General features: G+C 38.3%; 1 protein-coding gene across 3 annotated transcripts in view; it reads right to left on the reverse strand.

The window, feature by feature from the left end:
- The window catches only part of LRP2 (LDL receptor related protein 2), a 124,362-nt gene that overhangs the window by 91,878 nt on the left and 13,602 nt on the right, over window positions 1-18,882 (reverse strand). For all 3 annotated transcript variants that reach the window (XM_014954693.1, XM_014954694.1, XM_014954692.1), the window contains exons 2-6: window positions 13,651-13,758; window positions 11,451-11,573; window positions 8,826-8,942; window positions 305-415; window positions 70-183 (exon numbers count right to left, since the gene is read on the reverse strand). In XM_014954693.1, coding sequence (XP_014810179.1) covers window positions 70-183; window positions 305-415; window positions 8,826-8,942; window positions 11,451-11,573; window positions 13,651-13,758 — 573 coding nt within the window. The remainder of the gene's footprint in view (window positions 1-69; window positions 184-304; window positions 416-8,825; window positions 8,943-11,450; window positions 11,574-13,650; window positions 13,759-18,882) is intronic.

Here is an 18,882-nt window from a genome sequence, read left to right on the forward strand (position 1 = left end):
GCTTGAACAAGTTATTAGTAAAACAGTTAAAGAAAGTGTAAAAAAAACCCAAAACCAAAACCAACATACTGCAAGAGTTTTCATCACTCCTATCTCCACAGTCATCATCATGGTCACAGATAAAGGCTCTTGGGATGCATTCTCCATTAGCACACTGAAACTGCGTACTGGTACATCCATGTGCTGAAAGACATTTTAGCACAAAAAGACATGAAGAAAATCTGTCAGAAAACTACAGCCTTTGACTTGAAAAGAGGGTCTATAAAGCCTATTTGTTTGGGATCATTCTGCATATGGTACTTACTGCAATTAGCTTCATCAGAAGAATCTCTGCAATCAACTTTGCCATCACATCGTTGGCTTGCGTTAAAACATGCTCCATTCGCACATGATAACTGTTCGCATCTTGGGTAGTCTACAATAGGAATTACTTCAGTATTAGCATGAATGTTAGACTATACAGTAGAATGAGTCATATATATCCAGGGTCAACAGAATACCTTGATTTATAGGAAAACAAAAAAGGAGTACACAACTACGAACAGATATTTAAGAATATCCTCTAGATGGACACTGCAAAACCTCGCAAGAAGCAAGGGAAAAATTAGATGCTCTCCCACACTCTGTTAACATTTGCAAACCAAACAGTTTACAATATGCTTGAAAACAATGCAACACAAAAGGAGAGCAAGCAGTGAACATTTATTTTATTCACCCGTACCTCAGTTTTACACTCTATTGATCTTAATAGAAGTGTTTAGGTAGAAAAGGAGTTCCTGAAATTTACGATTCCTAGGTCCTCTTACAATGTCATGAGTTCTCAAACTCAGAAGCTTCAGGTTCTTATGGTTTTGTTTTAATTAAGCCAAGGATGTTGAACTTCCAAGTCCATGATCAACTTCAGGATCTCTGTTTTTTTGTTATTTGTTTTTCCCTTCCCAAACCAAAAAAGATTCTGCAGAATGAATGATGACCTACAGGCTGACACACGGGGTTATTTCAAACAACTTAAAACCAATTCTGAAAATACTTCTGCATACAAGCAGCCAGTGAGTTTAGTGGGACTATCCAACAAATAAAGCATGTACATGTGCTAGAGTCGAGCAGGAAAATATGAACCCAGTTTAGCTCATTGCTGTGTAGGCAAAAGTACACTTACTTCAGGCAAATGGCAAAATAATTAGCAAATAATTACTACTTTTAGAAGTGAGATTTATTGAACCTTTGCCTCTATATGGAAATACAGGTAGATAAAAGAACTCAAGAAACAGAATAGTCAGATTCCATTTTGCACCTTTTAGATTTTCTGTTTGAATTCTTATGCCATTTTACTTCATACTAGTTAATAAAGCAGATAGAGTGGGCTCTCACTTAGGCACATTTTCATTCATACTCTTGGAATTCAAAACATGGATTATAGAATTACTCAAGCAGAACTCAGAAAAGCTGCAATATTTCCAGGCAATGGCAAACTATTTTGCTTGTTTCTTCCATTTTATATATCATCACATTCCCACTAAACTTCAGTCACGTGGCTTACATGATTTTAACTGTTTTTATTATGAACACATAAACAACTGTGTTGATTTCCACTACAAGTCTAGCCAGACTATCTCCCTGATTGATTCATTTACATTTTGTTCATTTTTACTGAAACTAAAGTCTACAACTTGCAGGTAAGAACAGGTTGTAGAGTCTTCATTTATAGGATCTTCAAAACCCGCCTGGACATGTTCCTGTGCAACCTCCTTTAGGTGTACCTGCTCTGGCAGGGGGGGTTGGACTAGATGATCTTCAGAGGTCCCTTTCAACCCCACATCACTGTGATTCTGTGAACAGTATGTGCCTAATCAGAGAAACAGCAGTTGCAGATTAGCAGGGTTCCAGCTACAGTGTTCCTGCCTGTGGCCTTCTGGTGCTAGTTCTCAGGCCTTCCATTCCAAAAGCCTGCACTGACAATGCCAAAACATGCCCTAAACATGATTAGCATCTTTTCATCCTATTCTCAACCAGACATTCTGTTCTAACACACACTTCTCATCCATTTCTTGCCTGGGTTAAGCTTATGAACAACTCATAAAGCTTTGGAAATTACATGGATTCTGAAGTCTTAACTCTGCCTGGAGAAAGAAAGGCAGGCCTGACCTGGGCCCACGTTTTATGCTCACTGTGGAATCAATCCTTCTTCCCTGTCTGGAAGCAGAGCAGCTGTCACAGGGAGGAACCATCAGGAGTACTATGGCATAGTAGGAAATAGCTATGGCAGTACAAGAGTACTGTAAATATAACGGGGCGCATAAAAAGAATTATGAATGGTATTTTTTTTGTAACTGCACTTAAGTGGGAAAGCTTTTAAGGGTATTTATAGTGGACAGCTTTGTTAATCTTTCTCAACTTTCTTCATGTCCCACAGAAATACCTCAGGTGATGTTCCAAACTATTTCTAATGTACTGAATGCCAAATAAATAGGAAGTTGAAGCTACTGCCTTGCACCACCTGTTTCTTCAAGAATGCCCAGGAAAACTAAGTAACCAGCCAGTAATAAGATTTTCTCAAGCATATATTAAACTCCCTTAGAAGAAAGGAGACTTTGTCAAAGTTTTCTCTCCTGCAGAAAGCCTGAAGTCCTCAACCTAGAAAAATCTTTATTTATTATAGTATATAATCTAGTGTATAAATGCAAATCACTATAAAATACCAAGCAGGGCAATAAGTAAAGACGTTTTGAAGACACTTCAAAATACATATTCTGACTACATTGGTGGCTTACTGGAATGTGAACAAGTATTTCTTTTTTCCTAATTCTCTTTTCAGATCTGTTTGGTGTACAGATTCTTTACTTTAGCTGTAGTTGCAGAAGCACGAACATTCTGTGAAAAGCCCACCAGACATTAATTTAAATTTTAAACTCTGTAGAGGTAATCCCGTTCCCAATCACCTAAAGACAAAGTTTAGTAAGTTATATTTCTAATCACAGTTTTCTCACTGATCTCAAAGATATTTTTCACTTCATTGTGCATTATACATTAAACTCTCTGTACTTTATAGCGTATTATTTTAATAAAATGGTTTTAATTGTTTGGTGCATGATTCCTCATGAATAATGGCAAAGCTGTGAGTTACACCAAAGGCTATAGCCAATGCATGGCAGGGTTCAAGAGCATCTGTGCCGTCAGGACAGTTCCACAGTAGCTGGGATAACCACCCACACTATTACGGGAGGAGAAGTAGCAAAGATACAAGAATCAAGCAAGAAATGTTGGCTTCTGCGAAGGCCAACCACTGGGCTACACCTTCCAACAGCTTCTAGCTAAGCCCCTGTGAAAATCGCACACATGGCGTTGTGCTTCTCTACGTTGAGAAAATGAAGGAAGCCAAAGCAGAGCTTCATAACAACACTAGGATATCTGAAAATGAAGGATTGTCTGTCCTTGCAGTTGTGATCACTAGGAAAAGATCTTTTCAATTTTCTGTAATTAGCCCAAGGTTCTTGGGAAGAAAAGATAAAGGCAACATGCTACTGTTGGAGGGTCTTCACAATTAAAAGCAAGGTGAAAGAAAAGCATTTATATTTTTCTGTCCTTTCACTTTTTTTCTCCTAATCCCATGTTTCATAGTGATCACACTTCCTAAAAGTAAACAGAGGGAAATACAGCTACATTCATGCAAGTGCTCAGAAAGAAAGGGACCTCCTCTTTCTCTCCCTATCCTCTCAGGCATCTCTTTTTCTTAGCCAAAATACTTCTCCATAATCTGTCTCCTCGTGGTATGCCAGCACTTCAGTTGCAAAACATAAAACACTGGGAAATGCCAGCAGAAATGACAGATGAGGCACCTTGCTCCTTGTAACCCACGAACTGTTTTGGGGTAACAATTGCAAACATATTGAAACAGCATGTTTCAATGGACACATGGAAGACACTTTAGGTATGTCACAAGAATTTCTAATCCTACATTATTTTGCTCTCTGCCTAACACTTTTGTTGTGCAGGCTGAAAATAAATCCATATAAAAACAGTAACAGGAAACAGTTGCAACAAGGTATTTGATTCAGCAGACACTGATTTCTGTCACACAGTCAGGAAGTTTAACCTTCTATAACCCTAACCCATGTCACAAAAAGGAGAAAGAAACATAAGGGGCAATTTTCTACTTCCAAGTGTCATTCTTTTATTGCAGCAACATTTCAAAGCATTTTACAAAATAAAATTAATTCAAACCCTTTGATTCACTGCCATGAGTCACCACCTCACAGCGGGCAAATCATTGCCCAGACAGCTCATAGCCTATCACAGACACCAGGAGGAGGACTTACCCCAAGAACAAGAGCCCTATGAGCTACATGATACCAGGTGGTGTCACAGCAGAGATGCTTTGAGAGCTGGCAGACTGACCAGACCCTCATTCTAGGCTTTAATTTCTGATTTTAATCCCTCCCACTCTAGTCTTTCGCTGCCTTCCTTTTACCTTGCTCCAGTTTTGCTTCTTCCCTGTCCCAAACTCTCCCTGGTGGAGATATTTCCTTCAGCCTGAACTTCTGCCTTGTCCTGTAGCTGTTACATGTAATCTGTCCAAGATCAAGAACATTAGCCTCTGACCACGGCCCTTTTCTTCCTTCTTGGACTACAACACTTATGATCTCTTCAGTTCTTGGTCTTTGTTCACTTTCACCCTGATCTCTGCAAATTCATCCCAGACCTGGCTGCCCACTTCCTGACCACAACAGCTATTTAGCATAACAAACAAGAGGCAGGAATCAACAGGTTAGACAGCTGACCCATGGCAGCAACTCAACATCAAAATTAGGATCAAAAATGCAGGGTTTCTAAGCCTGCAGTCAGCCCATCAGCCTCAAAGAACACATCTTTAAAATATTTCCCCTTTCTCCCTCATGGCCTCAGCACAGTGCTCAGCTGCCAGAGCTGCATCCAGGAAGGTTATTCTGTCAGTCACAGCAAAGCAAAAAGGACATGGCTGGGATTTTCATTTTTCAACTATGAAGCTGAGGCAGGAGAGAGAATTCTGCCTTTAATTGAAAGAAATAAAGTATGTAACACAGAAAAAAATGATACCAGTATTGGCTGCTTACTCCCAAAAAGTACTTGCTACCCCAAATAGTCTGCCATTTCTTTCTACCTTTCTAAAGTTTTAAAATGAAAGCATTTGTAGCTGCTGACTAATAAAAAAGCTGGGAAAACAGTCTAATATATATAGAATATATGAAGAATATCTATATATATGTCAATATATATATAAAGAATATAAACCCCCCACAATTTTATGAAATTAAAACAGCTTCAATGCACTAATGACGTGACCCGTAGCTGAAACATTGTTCTGATGTTTATCTTAGCCTCTGCATGGGTAGTTTTCCCTTGCTGTTAATCCCATTAGCAGTAAAACGGACTAAGGCTTTGAATTCCTTTGTTCTATTTTTTTACATGTTTAATTGCTGAGTTACTTCATATTTGTGGCATTTTGCATTTGACTAGTTTCTTAAATAAGGTAATTTATTCAGCAACAAAAACTTTACCTTCTTTCCAATCTAAATCTGCTTCCAGACAGATCAGTGAGTGCAAGGCATAAGTAAATAGACATGATAAGTTTGCATATTGTTAGGCTCTGTGAAATAACATAATCAATTCTAATTTTTTTTTATTTCATTGTTCATGAGTGTTTAATTTATACTTATTAAATCGTTTAGTGTAAATTAAATAAGGGGAAAATAATGACAAAGGAAAAGGCCAAGACAGTGATATTCCTCTTAAATTTGTTTATATCAGATAGTGTGGAAAAAAATAGATGAAACAGTGGGAAAAATTAATATTCAAAGCAAGTATTAGAATCTGCTTTAAAACAATAAAATCTAACACTTAAACTAATCTTTACTGTATAATGAATCATAAAATCACCAAATTATTAATTTTATCTTATGGTTTTGTTTAAATTCCCATGCTTTGCAAAGACAGACAGGCAATAAAATTAACCAGCCTTTCTGGAAGGGCCTTCTCATTCTGTTTCTTGATTCTCTTGTCTCTAGCACCATCACATTTCTTTAAACTAGTCCAACACTCATACTTTCAATGCTGCAAGGCACAGTCATTCTTCTGTCTTAGAGGGACTGTCAACACGTATTCTAATAACCCAGAGTAGAGGCTGTTGAATGATATGAGGCAGTCCCTCTCCCTGGGGCTAACTATGCTGCTGTCACAACAGCCATGGGGCCTACTGGCTGATGCAGCAATGACTGGGTTTCCCACACAGCAGTAGAGCGCTGCTGTTAAGGTACCTAGAGACCCTTTTCCTGCCATTTTAATTTACTAATTTGAGAATGCTAAACATGAAATAAAATGTGCGCTTCAATTTTCAAACACTACAGTGACTTCCAGGCTGAAGAAAGAACTGTGAGTGCTGTCTTTAGGACTCCACTCACAACCTGCCACAGATTTACTGCATTAGAACAATCACACCATTTCAGCTGGATGTTCCACACTGGATTCAATGACTGCTCAAAGATTTCTCAGAGATGCTGAGCAGTTCCTTGTTTTTAATTCACAGATAATGCATTTTTTAAACAAATATCTTTTCTTCAGGATTTTTTTATTGTGCCATAGGTTTGCCAAATTAAGTTACCAATCTCTTTTCTTCCTCTAAATTTTAAGAGGAAAAAATACCAAGCTATGGAAGATATTCTTCCAGTAATGATATGGAGTACTTTAGATCTTGGCTTTAGCCATTTGTGTTGGTGACTTCAGAATTGGCTGTGGGTCTATCACATGGAAAAGTTCCAAGCTGGCTGTTTCAGCAACCCTTTATTCCACAGTACCATATAGTTCTAAATCACCTTTCATTCATGTACATTTTAGCCACTTGTGAGTCAGGGATAAAACGCACTAGCAGTTGGCTGACCATTTAATATGCTGGTTTTCCTTTACACAGTACATGCATATACCCTTTTTTCCTCTAACTGCAGCCATTAACAACATTTGATTTCTTGCTTCTTTATCTGTTCTTTAGCATCCTAGCCTCTGCCCCCACCTCCTGCCCCAGGTCTGGTTCTGAGCGAAGTTTACAGTTCTGTCTTTCTCCCAAAGGCACACTCAGTTCTAGCAGCTGGAATAACAGTGTATATGTAACATGTCACTCATGACATGTGTAAAGCTTTTCCTTAATACTAACAATGAACACACACACTGTTACACATTGTTTTGTAGGTATGAGGCAAAAACACCTCTAGAAAATGTGGCCTCTATTCTGTGGTCAGCTGTCCTTTCCATCAGTATTCAACCTAGGCAGTCTAGGGAGGCAGTCACCAGACAGTCAGGCAGCCTCAACTCTGGGGAAGTTAGACTGAAAAAAACCTACTTGTCCATCTCCATTTTGTTGGCACAATATAAACAGCTTATCTGAATACAATATGACCAATGCCACTTCATCTCCACAGGAATCATAGAATGGTTCAGGTTGGAAAGGACCTTAAAGATCATCAAGTTCCAACCCCCCTGTCATGTCCCATCCGGGGACACCTCCCACTAGATCAGGTTGCTCCAAATCCTATGCAGTCTGGTCTGGAACACATCCTGAGATGGGTCATCCACAACTTCCCTCGGCAGCCTGTTCTAGTGTTTCACCACCCTCACAATTAGGAAGACTTTCTTCTTCCTAATATCTAATATAAATCTCCCCCCTTTCAGTTTAATACCGTTCCTCCTCGCCCTATCACTCCACTCTCTGATAAAGAGTCCTTCCCCATCTCTCCCGTAGGCCCCCTTTAGGTACTGGAAGGCTGCTATAAAGTCTCTCCAGAGCCTTTTCTTCTCCAGGTTGAACAAACCCAACTCTCTCAGCCTGTCCTTATAGCATAGGTGCTCCAGCCTCCAGCTGGGATCTCACCAGAGCAGAGGGGCAGAATCACCTCCCTCGACGTGCTGGCCGCACTTCTTTTGATGTGGCCCAGGATGAGGTTGGCTTTCTGGACTGCCAGCGCACATTACTGGCTAGTGTAGAGCTTGTCCACCAACATCCCCAAGTCCTTCTCCTCAGGGCTGTTCTCAAGCCATTCTCCACCCAACCTGCATTTGTGCCTGGGATTGCCATGACTCAGGTGCAGGATCTTGCACTTGGCCTGGTTGAACTTCATAAGGTTCTCCCGGGCCCATCTCTCAAGCCTGTCCAGGTCCCTCTGGATGGCATTCTTTCCCTCCAGCGTGTTGACCACGCCATGCAGCTTGGTGTCATTGGCAAACTTGCTGAGAGTGCACTCAATTCCACAGTCCATGTCTCAGACAAAGATGTTAAACAGCACTGGTCCCAGTACTGACCCCTGAGGAATGCCACTTGTTCTAGACTGCAGGAAACTGCAGCCTAGAATACAAACATTTTTGAAAGGGTCAAAGTCCCTCAAATAAGTGATTTGGGATCACATTCTGCTTTTCTACCTTTTCAGGTTATAGTTACCACTGATTTCATTAGGAGTATGCAAAAAGAATATGACAAAATTGGCCAAGTTAGCTCTGAGTGTTCCAAGGCTTTAAGCCTTTTAAACATGGTCACTTTTTTCCAATGCAATATTAATTATCTTTCAGGCAATGACAAACAAGAAGCCCTGATCCTATGGTAGCAGTTTGCATTCAAGTTCTGCAATAATGGATCTGTATCAGAACATCAGCTCTAATACACAAAAGAATCTGAAATGAAACTCCCATAACAAGAAGCATATTGTGGTCATCCTGTCCATCAACAAGCCCTTTAATCTTACAAATTTATTAAAATGCCACAAAGAGATGAGATGAAACCAGATCTAATGCTAGGAGTTAAGACTCACTGCATGCTCTTTCATCTGTTCCATCGGTGCAGTCCTTCACTCGATCGCACCAGTACGCACTCGGGATGCACTGACCGTTGGAACACGTGAACTGCTGACTTGAGCACGTCCTTCCCGCTGCAAGAAACAGCCACTCAATCAGTCTTTCAATCAATCAAGATTTTTTATGCAGAAAAATATTTTCCCTCTTCCTCTTTATCTACTCTATCCTTCTCACAAATATTACCTTAAGTCTTTCTCCCCAGTACCTTTGTGTACTCATGGAGATTAAAGAACACTTGACAAGCACATGGCAGACAGCATATCTCTATCAGGCCTTCTCTAGCCTGCTAGGTCACTGCTTTTCTCCACTGAAGGGGTTGACCTCTAGGTTAAAAATTATCTCCTGATAACACTTCTGCCTAGAAGATTAAAATACCAATTCTCCTGTTTTTAAGTTTTCTCTGTTATTTTATTTACTGGTCAAAATTTGTCAGAAACTGTAATATGTTTGGTCAACTATCATGCCACAATGTAAACATAGCAGGCACTGCTTTCTAATATAGCAAGTGCCTCAACAGTCAGGAATATTTTACACATCATAACTAATAGAGGACCAAGAATTATTTTGTCTCTTCTCATGACAGCTGTGTCAGTGAAAAGCAACCACTTAAAACTGTACAATTCCACTTTGATTCGACTACAGCTATATTAAACTCTCTGTACTTCTTAGGCAAATTAATTGAATCTGTGAAGATATAGCTGAAGGGAAAAATTACTGCTAACTTCTCTTCCCTCTGCCACCTGCACATTTGTTTCTCTCAAACTCATGCAATATCTCAATGCTGTCTCAATATAAACACTGGCATCTGGTCTGCTGCTTTACAGGAGCTTTCTATTCCTTCTTCTGTCAGCAGTGTTCCCCAATTAAGATCAGCTACTGGGATACTGGTGTCATGAGAGAAAACAAGAACAAGACAGTAAAACAAAACAAACTTGTTTTAATTCTGCATGTGTGACTTTCAGAGCTGTCAGCCATTTTTCTCAGGAAAAATTTTTAACATTTCAAGAAGGAGAAGCTCCTTCAGGGTTCCCAAGCACGAAGTCTAAAAGTCTCTTTAGAAGAACAAGGACAAATACCAGGAGATAGCTCAAAAACAGCAGCAGCACAGTGCCACAGGATAGTTACTAGCACTCATGATTAACCAGTACATGGAGAACCATGTTAAAGTGACCCAGTTCAAAAGTCAACTCGGAGCTGTTGCTCATTCTGCATTTTGTACCTACAGATTCCTTAGTTAAAACATAACCAGCAATTGTGCTGACACCTTTTCAGAGGAAAAGGGGAGCAAAAGGCAGTTAACCTTAGTTCCAATCTTTCCATCCTCAGCAGGAACAAACATCAAAATACAAAAGCACAAACAAAGCCTGTGAGCAAAATTCTTCAAAAACATAAACCTTTGAACCTCCCCAGAATCAAGAGGGTTAGTGAGTAGCTCCAAAGCGGTTCACGTTAAAGAAGTTGTCCAAAAACTATACACAGAATCAAAACAAAAATAAATTAATCTTATCCTCATCCCTTAAAGTAACTTCTAATGCTCTAAGTAGCAGGAAATTGGTTCTTGAGAACACCCCAGCCCTTGTTCTTCCTGTCTTATGCAGCAAGGCAGAGAATGTAATTTGGTGCAACAATCATGTTAGTTGACTGTTCATCACTTTGGCATGTACTTAACTGTATGTAGCCCTTAAAATGCTTAGTCACAAAATTCAAAAATCAGAGTAACATATTTTATTATTATCAGTATTTATCTTGCCATCAATACTGAAAAAGAAAGAGCCTGTGACTGTGGCAGTTAGGCTGATAAATTATTTATTTGCTCTAAAATACACAGAGAACATTAAACATTTTAGTTTAAAACAGCAATTTGAACAAGACTAATACACTGCTTAGCAAATTAAAGTGGAATACTAATAGTAATTATGTTTTAAGTTTAGGCTGTCCAAATGATAGTGAAAGGCTAGACTTTTACCTCTTCTTTTGGTATTCCTCCTATCAGAATATAAGAAAGAACAGTTCTGGCCATTTTAAAGAATAATGCCATTAAATAGCATCAGGGAAGACAGTACAAGAATCTTTAGCACCGTTTACTTCAACTGACTGTTAAACAAAAAACTCCTTTTTTATATACATAAAAAATTCAACATTTTCTAGAAAGAAATGGACTTTTTTAAAATATAATTCTGAGAATCCAGTGTGAATTTTGTTACACAATGAATAAAGTAGCTGTTTCTGTGACCAAGACAGTGTTCGGACATCAGAGCATTACGTATATTTCCCCAATTTTGGAACTACTGCATTTTGTATCAACTATAAAACTAATATGCACTGTATATTTTTCTCCTTTTTTTTTTTCTCTTTCTAATTAATCAGTAATTTTCAGATTTCAAGACCTAGAGAAGCCTTTTTGGACATATTTTCTACATTTTATCTATTTCAGATTATTTCATTTCTACACATACTTTAGAGAAACTCCTGGTAAAAGCTGTACTTGCAGCAGGCTATAGGTTCTGTATGTTCTCAATATGCTGCTATGTCAATTACTGTATTTCACAAAGCTGGTACAACATTAGAACTTAAATACTTACGACATTGTTGATGTTCATCTGAGCCATCTTCACAGTCTTCCTCATCGTCACAAACCCACGACTGTGGGATACATTCGCCATCAGTCTGACACTGAAACTGATTTCCCTCACAGGTAGGTTGTGCTAGTGTAAGGAATGAAAAAATTGTCATTTCACAGGCATCTGGGAAAGAATTTTCAATGAAAATAATAAATAAGGGAAAAGAAGACTTAAGATTCAAGCACTGATTGACTGTAACTTCCAGTAAACACAAGAAGCATTTGACAAAACAAAGAGACAGAGCAGGGAGGAGAAAGTGGGCCAGCAGAAGGATACTCAATGGCAAAATTTAGTTTCGTAAACTCCTGCATATGAATCTAAAGTTTTGTGTCCTCCCCTTGAGACACAGGCTTCTCTAGACGGCAGGTAACAGCAAAAGCTTAAGGCCATCAATTGCCCTCTGGCAGAGGCTCTTTTTTTTCCACTTCCGTAGGGAGCCATGCTAGCTTCCCTAGTCCCACAGGGGTCTGTTCAATTGCCCTCTTGCACCTCAGGTGCTCTGTACCTGGAAGGAAGAGGGTCTTTCAAAACAAGCTCATGACTCTTCTCTGTGAATTCATGAGGCAAAAGTGAGGGTCAGGTCAGGACAATCTGAGTGTTGTTGACCCACTTCCACTCTATACTTTTCAAATAGCCAAACAACAGGGAGCCATTAGAGAGAAAGATCAAAATAGATGTTTGAAACTGTGTTACAGCTTACTCCATCCCTAGTTCATACTCCTGGGAAGAATCACTAGCACAACACAGTCCAAGAAACAGGACTCTGGTCTTAAGCATCTTTTTTCTCAGGATCACGTTTTTGCATTACTGCAAAGTCAACTAGTAACACTTTTTGCTCATGGCATGATATGCAAGTACAAGCACCAATGTAAACAAAGCGTCAAAGGAGAAAATTAAATCACTTTGTAGATTTAGCATTGAGAAGTACAAAATTACGTTAAAAGTTAATTACAGGGATAAAATCGATCACATACAATGCACTTCATGTGTACTGTTTTTTTATTCCTGTTTTAAGAACCAAAACATAATCTTATAATATAACTTTAACCTCAGGCCAGTTTTAAACAGTTTAAAACTGTATTCCTAGACACCCATATGTCCCGCTATCTATAGCACATTAACATATCATTTTAAAAAGCACAATTAACTGAAAAACAGTGAAAATTTTAATTTTCATCTTCTTAATTTGTCACATGTATGAAAGTGAGAACAACTCAACTTCATGCTTATAACTATGATGAATGTATTAAGTGTTGGGGGGGGAGGTGTTATTTTTCACAAAGTCAACATGAATTTTACCCACTCCTTGTTCAAAGCCCAACCACTTCTTTTTCAGAACTAAGCTAAAATAGCAAGCTATAGTACAACAGCATTTTGTTTTGCCAGTTTAAGGCATTCTTCATCCAGAACGCCACTGGTTTTCGGAGCTAACTAAAGTGCTAAGCAACAAATCAGGCTGCCCAGCTGAGGGACAAAAACTGGCCTAACCTGTAAGTGGGCTGATAACTGCACCGGCCCACAAGACCTCAAAGAGCGCTAGAGCTGAGAAGGTAAAACGCAAGCGAGTTCCTGAAAACAGACTGTAGGGGGTATTTCTCTATTTTCACAACTTTTTAACATTAAACTTGAGAGATTCTTTGTGCCACAGATATTACATCCCATGTGAATGCAATTGTTCTCCCTGAGTTGCTGGCACTGAGGAAAACACAACCAACTCTAGAGAACTAACCAAGACTCTACTTAAGGTGCAGTAGGTACAGCTTGTTGTCTAGGGCCTGAAAGATCCAAAGGTCTGGAGCTCAAGTGATGCTGGTGGTAGCTGTATGTACATCCAATATTCAGGATTACTGCAATAACAGAACAAAGTACGTTTCTACATCTACTTTGAACATTAGTCATCAAATGAAATGGCATTGGACACTCAGATTTTTAAGAGAAGGCTAAGTCATGTTAGAAGTTAAGCAGAATTTGATTTTGTGATTACCAAAGCCAATGGGCTCAAGAAATACAATTCTTAAACAGGTTCTGCAGTCATCTCAAGAAAACTAGGAGCTTTCTTCCTTTCCAACACTCATTTGTGTACCTCAGGTACAGTTGAGCACGTTGGGATCTCAGTATTTTTTATATTACAAAAAAGTTGCTCTGTAGTTGTTTCACTTACGACAACCAGCTTCATCTGTATCGTCTGAGCAGTCTCTAGCCCCATCACACCTCCAATCTGCAGGAATACAGCGACCGTTTCCACAGCGAAACTGCCCCCGCTCACATCCTGTGGTAAAGCAGAGGAACAAGCAGGTTACCAGCATCAGCACATAAAAATAGACAGCAGAGCACGTTCCTCTCAAACAACTGTAATCCATCCATCACCTTACAGCATGGAGAGAAAATAATATTGCGATAATACAAAAATATAAAGAAGTGTATATATGTAAAAAGATCTCTACACAACCAAAGAAAGAACCACCTCTAAATATTACAGAAAATTTCCCAATTTATGCTAGAAAATTCCCATAATTTTAAATCTGTACACTATACAAACAAACAAAAATAACCCAAACAAAAAAACCCCACAAAGAAACAAAAAAAGAAAAATAACCCCACATCTACACATCAGAGCATCTACACAACAGAAACCTATTTAGTAGGAAGGAATGTATCCATTTAAATTCACAAGCCAAGCAGTATAGACTTAAATAAAGGTAGAGCAGCCTTTTCCACATGAGAAAGAGAGCTAAAGGTGCTAAGCATTAGTCCTCCCCAGAGTCTCTAAGGATTTAAAATAATAATAATAATCCCCTTAGCTGATGTGTAAATCTTGTTTCAGCAGTGACTGCTTGAAAGTATAGAAAGACCTCCGTTATGTTTTGTTCTGTTTTTTATTAATGCTGTTGTATTTAAAATCTTTCCTCTGAAGTATAGGAAAGCATGTCTTCAGTCAACATTTGAATAGCAAATAATTTTAGAAGAAATTAAGCTTTGAGACTTTTATTGTTGATCAAAAGCTATCCTGCTGCCATTCCCTCCTGCTTGACCTACTAAGGATTAAGACCCGATAAAGGAGGATTCATTCCCAGGTGTAAATGCAGCTGGATCAGGCCTTTATTAGAGTCGACTAATGAAATCTCCAGCCCCATAGAAAAGAGAAAATGCAATGTTTATAGCCTTTCATTGTGACTACAGCCACATAAAAAGGGAGTGAACAGTTTTATAGGCCCCCAAAACAATGAGCTATAACATAATTAGGTTCAACAGAGCCCTGTTTCATGTTAATCTGTTGTCAGCACCTCAGAGAAGGGAACACTGAAAAAACCTGAGGCAGTAGCAAAGACTAACTCTGAAGAAAAAAATCCCGTTTCCTGATTTAATTAATAGCCATATGATAAAACTATATCTTTCAATTATTCTGAGTGATTTGTCCAGAGAAGATAACCTCAGCACACATAAAGCACAACCACCTACTTTTTGAAATCATGATGACATAAATAACACGCTACCTTAACTTTCATGTAAAACCAGGCATATCAACACTGTCACATAAACACAGTTAAGTGATGTATTCCTAAGGGATATAGGCAAGCTACTTTATGCAAGGAATGTTCAAATCTGATTGTCTGGTAGTGACATCCTGATTTATAATGTATCCTGCAAATGGTCAAAAATTTCCCTTGGATAAATGGTGGTACGGAGTGGTACAGGAGTATGTTCACCCAAATACCTTCTATAGACTAATGCATGATGGTGGTTGGTGGTGCAGGTCTGGGGTTGGTGGTGCAGGTCTCTTATCAACTACCTTTAAAACACAACAACCTCCCTTGCAAAAATGCCCTGAAGGAATGTACAAGTTCACTCTGGAATCCCAGGCCCTCTCACTGAATTTTGCCCTACAAAGCAACATTTCCATATGAGATTAGCAGTTACAGCTCTAATAAACACAACACATAACCCACCATTTATTAATTGGAATTACTATGCAAAGCAAATAGTAAATCTACTTGTATATTTCGTGTATTATTGCTATTCTATTCTATTGCACTGGGATATTCATAGCCACTTACTTAAAAAGAAGCTACAACACAGAATTAAATCTGCATCCACATGATTAGAATTTTTAATGAAACAGATGCTCATAGACAAGCAATATGAGCAATTTTTATATTATTTCTAAATAACAACTAGCCCAAAGCACTTCAAGCACTATATACAACACTGCCAATTTATTTTGCCTATCTTGTATTAAGTTACTACAGTTAAACATACCCTTATAGTGATATAAATGAGGAGATAACACTGATAAACTTTTTAGAAAGCATTATAAACACAGCAGCCTTTGTAGAGCATGAGAAATGGTAACTGAATGTGAACAGAAAACCTGCAAATCACGCAGTTCTGCGTTCTGTAATACTTTGCAGAATTATAGGTTAAGTTGCTCACACCTACATACAGTAAGCACTGTATCAATGTCCATGTATACAATTCTTCAGCAGACCTGTTACAGTTCATTTAATTATGTCATTGGGTTTCTCAAGTGTTATCTTCCATGCTTACTCATAACTGAAGGCAAAGAGCTCTGAAACACAGACTGAAACACAAAAGACTGATACTTCATTTATCACTGGTTTATATTATCTTCAGAACAAAGAAAATTACATAGCAGATAAGGATATTAATTCATTTCAAAGACAACATTTGAAAATAAGTAATATGGGAGAAGGAAAAGCGAAATGCAGTATCAAGGGCACTGCTCACCTAGGTTTTAAAAAGCTTGTGTTTCAACTGCAAACAAAAATAATTCTAACTTTGGTAAAAGAGACAGTAATTGTGGGGAAAAACGTGTGATTGCAAAACTTCTGCTATGAATACTCAGGAGAAATATCCAAAAGGAAAGAAAAATAACCATGTCAGCAATAACCAGATTTGTTACTACAGACAACTACAGAGACCATTTTCTCGAAACTTGACTGTAGATATTCTGCTAAAAACAACTACTGGAAACTTAATGAGATTTGAAGAATTGTGATTTAGTTGCTATGAATTTAGTTATACATTTGAAACAGTATTAATTTAAGTAAAAGTGTTGCAGGCATTACTCACACTGACTAGCAGCTTCCACAGAGGAAGCACATGGAGTCCAAAAGGACTATGTCCATTGGCATAAGCTTTGCAGTGTGAGCCTGCAGCACCTGGGCTTCAGCAAGAGCAGGGACTGTCAGCAGACAAGGGGTATCTGCTTGTTTATTGCCATTATTTGAAGCCTCAGTTCACTAATGGATTAGTCATCAATAATTTTACTGAAGGTTTTGCTTTCAATAACAGATTTTTTTTTTTAAATGGCAAGGCAGCTCACAGATCAGTCAGACATTGTCAAAAATTAATACTAATGAGCTCATTTCCATAGAAATTCTGATTTTCTCTGACAGATGCTGAGAAAGCCAGACAGCTCTTTCAAGGAAACAAAATCCTGCTAGCAGGATTCCTGGAGCAAATAACCACCGAGTTTAAAAACCAGCAGTAAAACAATGTCTTCACTGTCATGCTTAAAATTTGCTAATAAAAAAGAATCTAGGTGACTTCTGAAAGTTCAAAATTCAGAAATGACTGAATTTTTGGTGTTGCTCTACTTTTACTATAATTCAACTTTAGTCTTCTGACTGTGATTAAAGCACTACTAAAATACGGACTAAAAAATGCATGGCAGACCCTATAAATCACACCAGAACATATATAAAGAAGAATCTCTAGGCATTAACAAAAATAATTTTGAAATATAAGATCTGTTGCAACTGCTCAGTATCCAGGAAAACACCAAGGAAAAAACAAATACATTATATCATCTTTAATATAAACTAGTCTAATACTGAAAAAAGCCAACCAAAGATCAGGGGCATCGCTGGAAAAATATAGCCCAAAGCAATATTTATAAACTTCTTTCTATATTTACTATCTTTGGACTTTATGCTAACTTTATCACTAGACTTGCTGTGGGATGCTTTTACAAGAGACTCCTAAGTGGATGTTTCACATTCACAATTTGCTCAAGTGAAAACAAGAAGGTGAATATTACCGGCTCTGAGTAAGCTACTTGCACAAAGATTATGCCAGGTAGTTATTTTCCACTGGAATAAAGCAACATCATTGTCATTTTGTCTATATAAAGTAAAGACTGGACAAATCACTGACCAAACGAAATATCTATTTTTTTTTCTTTTAATTTAATAAAAATAGATGTATCTCTTCCCAAAGGAAATAATGCAGTACAAGCACTATTCAATACAATTACCTTATGTTCTGCAAGACAAGTTTTGCCCAAAAAGTGTTGCCTGCACAGGAATGAAGTATTGCCAAAGACAAACCCCACTGCCAGGATGGTAGTCAACCTTCACATCACTAATGCATGTTACTCAATGTCACATTAAGTCACAGGGAACTCCAGCAGAAGAGAGAGAGGTTAATAGCTTCAGGCATTTCACAGCACAATGGTTTAACCCATGGGACTACAGTCTTCAATGCAGTCCATTACATCCTCTCAACCTCCTCGATGCTTCTTTCACCCCAATATGTTTATGCTGAAATATTTAGATTGAGAATTAAAGCTTAAATACAATTCTCTTGTATTAAAACCAGAAATCTATGTTCTGTTTATAATGGAAACAAACCAATACTGCCTTACTCTCTGCCACTCCTTGCATTACTTCAGACTCCTTTCAATTCCTCTCCAGACAGTTCTAGTCTTTTCTAATTCTTTTCATACGTTTTCTACCTGCCCATTCAACCTTGAAGTCCCTCATACTTTTAACTTGGACTACAAATATTTTGAATTACATTTGTCATCCACAGATTAAGGGCACCATGACTGTCTATTCTGACTGTACAGAATAAGCCAAACCCCCTCATTTGTTCTTTCGTCCTTGTGTCACTGCTAGCACCTCATTAACAATTAAACTTGAATAAAAGATTTGAAGTAACGAAGAATGTATTAAGCCCAGGGTAGATTGTACCCCTCTCAAACTGTCCACTCAAAAATTAAACTTACACTGCTCCAATTGCTTTACACTCCAGGCATTGCCTCTCTCAACAGCCTTTTTGCATTTGAAAGAGTAACGTTCTTCAAGGCAATATTTTTTCAACTGAACAGTTCCACCTTTAATACACCTGCAGTTGTTCAACAAATAAGTGCAAACGAACTGTACAAGTCTCTTCCACATAAATTTTACAAAAAGAAAAATAAGTGACAAGCTCTCTTTTCTCCCCTTCTGCTTTCCAACAAAGGGGACTCTTTGTTCCCATTCACCCCCCAAACACAACAGCTGGCTCCAGAGGCCTTGCAGGTAGAAGAAGCGGGAGAATCACCTTCCAGATGCTTTGATGTCAGATTTTTGCCTAGCTTAATTAAATG

The sequence above is a fragment of the Calidris pugnax genome, unplaced genomic scaffold (assembly GCF_001431845.1).
Source record: "Calidris pugnax isolate Ruff unplaced genomic scaffold, ASM143184v1 scaffold103, whole genome shotgun sequence".
In the NCBI taxonomy this organism is placed as follows: domain Eukaryota; kingdom Metazoa; phylum Chordata; class Aves; order Charadriiformes; family Scolopacidae; genus Calidris; species Calidris pugnax.